General features: G+C 42.2%; 1 protein-coding gene across 1 annotated transcript; it reads left to right on the forward strand.

Annotated features, from left to right (window-relative positions):
• Window positions 1–258: 258 nt before the first annotated feature.
• On the forward strand, window positions 259–3,744 carry LOC112906364. Its single transcript, XM_025980322.1, has 2 exons — window positions 259–318; window positions 2,146–3,744. Exons 1-2 carry the CDS (start codon window positions 293–295, stop codon window positions 2,720–2,722), a joined length of 603 nt encoding a protein of 200 aa, XP_025836107.1. The 5' UTR covers window positions 259–292; the 3' UTR covers window positions 2,723–3,744.
• Window positions 3,745–3,759: the final 15 nt, after the last annotated feature.

Here is a 3,759-nt window from a genome sequence, read left to right on the forward strand (position 1 = left end):
GAAAACTTGTTTCGAAGGAGGGTGCGGGTTAAGAGGGGAGTAATTGGTAAGCGGAGAGCGTTGTCTCATTCTGTTTTAGAACGTTGTGCGAAGTGGACGGTAATATTGTTAAAAAGAATGGTTGAGAAAGATTTAAGGAAGCCGGCAGTGCCGAAGTCCCGTTTCGGGAAGTTTAGGGCGGGTGCTGTAAGAAGAATGAATATTTAGTAAAATTATTTTGTATTAATTGTGTAATATTTTAAAACAATTATATTTCGTTTTGAAGTTTGAAATAGTTGGAATCGTTAGCACTATGGCGGCGTTATCGGTTGCCTCGACCACAACGACTANTAGAATGCCGTACACGACATAATGTATTGTTCCGCTCCCAGCTGCTTGGACGTCATGGAGGTATTGTTCAATGTCTTCACAGAAGAGAACGGGTCTTTTGGAAGTGGACACGGTCCATGTTGTTACCGCTTCGTTGCAATGGGTCCAAGCGTCACTGTGGCGATGGTAAAGGGTGCCTTGGTTGTTTGCAGTGCTGTACCTTTAAAAGTTATGTAGTAATACATGGTGAGATGTGGAAGAGCAGAAGTCTTCTGCTGAAGGAATAGAAGATGTGGGAATTTATATGATTTGGAGGAGTGGGGTATGAGTAGGGTGAGATGAATTGGAGGAGGAAGAAGAGAGTGGGGGAAGCGAGGATCTGCAGAGTTCTTAATATGGAAGAAAAAATGTATTGTGTAATCAGTAAAGGTGTGAGCAGCATGGGATTCGTTTGTAGAACATCGTGGTTCGAGAACCGCTCATTAAGATTATTTAATGGTATAGAAGTCAGTGCGCTACCTATATTGTATCGCACAGACTTCGGAGCGGACGTATGTGAGGACGAGTGGATACAGTCATGGCGAACTGGTTTAAATATTGAGAATAATTACCGACAGTTTTTGCCAGTCAACGGTGACAGATGCGATAATAGCGAAAGACGTATAAAGAAGGGTTATGTGCAGCATAAATATACGATGGAAAATAATTGCTCATTGGAACATATTCTGAGACGTAGTGTGTGTGACAACATTAACGAATACACGTGTACCGAAGGGAAGGTGTTGTTAAACTTACATGAAAATACAACGTTGGTGTTGTGTAGCAGTTGCTACGAAGAAGACGGTGTAGGGGAGGAGGTTTGTAAATGTGAGGATTTAGTGTTCGTGTTCGTATTACATGTTCACGGTAGACATCATCACCATTGTTACGAATGCGGAAGACCACTGACAACAGGAGATATGTGTGATGCAAGTATACTGCAGCCAGGCTTCACGGGGGATTCATCGACGAACGTAAAATTACAGATTGTAGAATTATTGTTAGGTTGTGTAAGAAACGGTACGTATCGATGTGGTGGTAGGACATCTTTTCCAAACGATGTGAAAAAAGGAAGTTGTTCGATGTAGATTGAGTGAGGCAGAAGATAGTGGAAAGAGGGGAAATTATAGTGTTTAGTAAAGTGGTTGAAGCTGACAATGTAGTAAATGTGTATTTCATAAATATATTATAAATAATTAATAGTTGATAGTATGTTATTAATTTACACCACACGTAAATTGGAAGGCAGTTTACAGAAAATTCATGCGCGTAGCTTCGTTGAGTGAACAACCATACTCGCGAACTTTCGTGACAAAGATTTCTGACGCATGCGTATACGGAGTACGTGAGCACAACAGTAGCTCATGGGGATTAGCATGATAGAGTAATCGACGCATGCGTAGTACGCGAAAACGCAGGTGTTAACTGTGCAGATGACGTCACGTCTGCAAACCACATTCCGATGGTGGTTGAGAGGCGGAAAACTTGTTTCGAAGGAGGGTGCGGGTTAAGAGGGGAGTAGTTGGTAAGCGGAGAGCGTTGTCTCATTCTGTTTTAGAACGTTGTGTGAAGTGGACGATAATATTTTAAAAAGAATGGTTGGTAAAGATGTAAGGAAGCCGGCAGTGCCGAAGTCCCGTTTCGGGAAGTTTAGGGCGGGTGCTGTAAGTAGAATGAAATATTTAGTAAAATTATTTTGTATTAATTGTGTAATATTTTAAAACAATTATATTTCGTTTTGAAGTTTGAAATAGTTGGAATCGTTAGCACTATGGCGGCGTTATCGGTTGCCTCGACCACAACGACTATGGCAGCGGGAAAAAAGAAGCTGGGGATCCGGCGGAGAAGTGTGGCGACGACGTCTCCGATTTGGAGCGGTTCGGAGACGAGGCCCACCATAAGCACGGTGACCCCAGCAGAAACGCTGCCTCCACCGACGACGACGGCTGCAACATTGCCACAAGAGGAACAGTTGATGGGAAAAGGTACATGTGTCATAGATGTGACGATGCCTCCGTGGTGTATATCACCCGTATCACCTCTGCCCGAAACCCCCATGATACTTTCGCAGGAGATGGAGCGTTTAGAAGGCGGCATGATAAGTGCCCATCACGTGCGAGAAAAGATGGTGGCACTGACGTCAGCTTGGGAGAGGAAGCGCGATGCCCGCGGTAACGTGAGCACAGAGCTCGCCCAAGTGCGAAAATGCAGGACCATTCTTGAAGACGAGGTCGCTCGTCTTCAAGGAGAAATCCTGGAGCTAGTGGAAGAAGATAGGTTGCGTCTCGAAGAAGACGTCCTAGGGCATGAGGTGGAAACGAAGCGCCCGTGTGGATGTGCAGAAGCTGGCGCAGCAGTTGGCGCATGTACCTAAGGACCCGGGGAAATAAAGGGAATAAAAGGTGTGTGTAAATAGTTAAGTGTAATGTTAGTTAGAACGTAGGTATGTATGGGAATTGTAATTTGTGTGTGCAGTAATAAGTAAAAAAGAAAAACGCATTACAGTAAAACGTAAGGAGAGCACATTAGCTGTAAACGATGAAATGTGAATATACCTGCTTTTTTACGGTATGAGAGGGATGAAAAATAGGGTTGAAAATGGGGTGAGAAAAAAATCCGCTGAAAACATTAGGGATGTGTTACGGGGGGGGGGTTGGGCAGAGGTGGGTGGAGGAGGTCAAGGGCGTTGTTCCGGTTCATCAGTTACATGAGTTAACGATACTAGAATTGTTAATGTTGTAATAAATAACGTGCCTTATCGACCATAGACGGTTGGCACTCCTACGCCATCCGTCCAGTTTTGCATAATTGACAAAACTACAGTTTTCATTATTTTAATTTTAATTATTAAAATTCAGTTACAAAAGTCTTTCCTACGCGGACGGGCCGATATCTTATTGGGTTTATACTTAACGCACATGGTGTATTAGTATTACCTTAAGAGGTAACTCCTATCTCTACGACCACTTTAATCCAAAGGCGTGTACTTCAAATTTAATAATAAGTTTGCAAAAATAAATAAAAGTTTAAGAATCGCTTTAAATTGTTTTTTTTTTTTTAAAGAAAGGGATAGCATCGGCCAAATAACTCATGTATAGTGTACAAAACTTTTTAGTATTTAGAAAATTTAGACCGTTCCTGCTGTGCCTTTGTGCCTTTGATAGACAGGCAGTTTTCTTAATTTATGACATAGCTTTATGACAGTTGCCTCTCGATATTCGGGGCACACTGCAACGAATCAGATTAGTTTAGGATTGTATTTTTGTCTCCAGAACCGACCTTTTTCCTTTATTTAGAATTTCATAACGCCTACCACTTTCCAATTCCTAGTCTCAACCAATAGTGGTAACCACCCCACTTACCCCTTGTATATAGTTTAGCTTTAAATACTTAGACATGTATTATATAGAG

This window comes from Agrilus planipennis, unplaced genomic scaffold (assembly GCF_000699045.2).
Source record: "Agrilus planipennis isolate EAB-ADULT unplaced genomic scaffold, Apla_2.0 scaffold166, whole genome shotgun sequence".
Lineage (NCBI taxonomy): Eukaryota > Metazoa > Arthropoda > Insecta > Coleoptera > Buprestidae > Agrilus > Agrilus planipennis.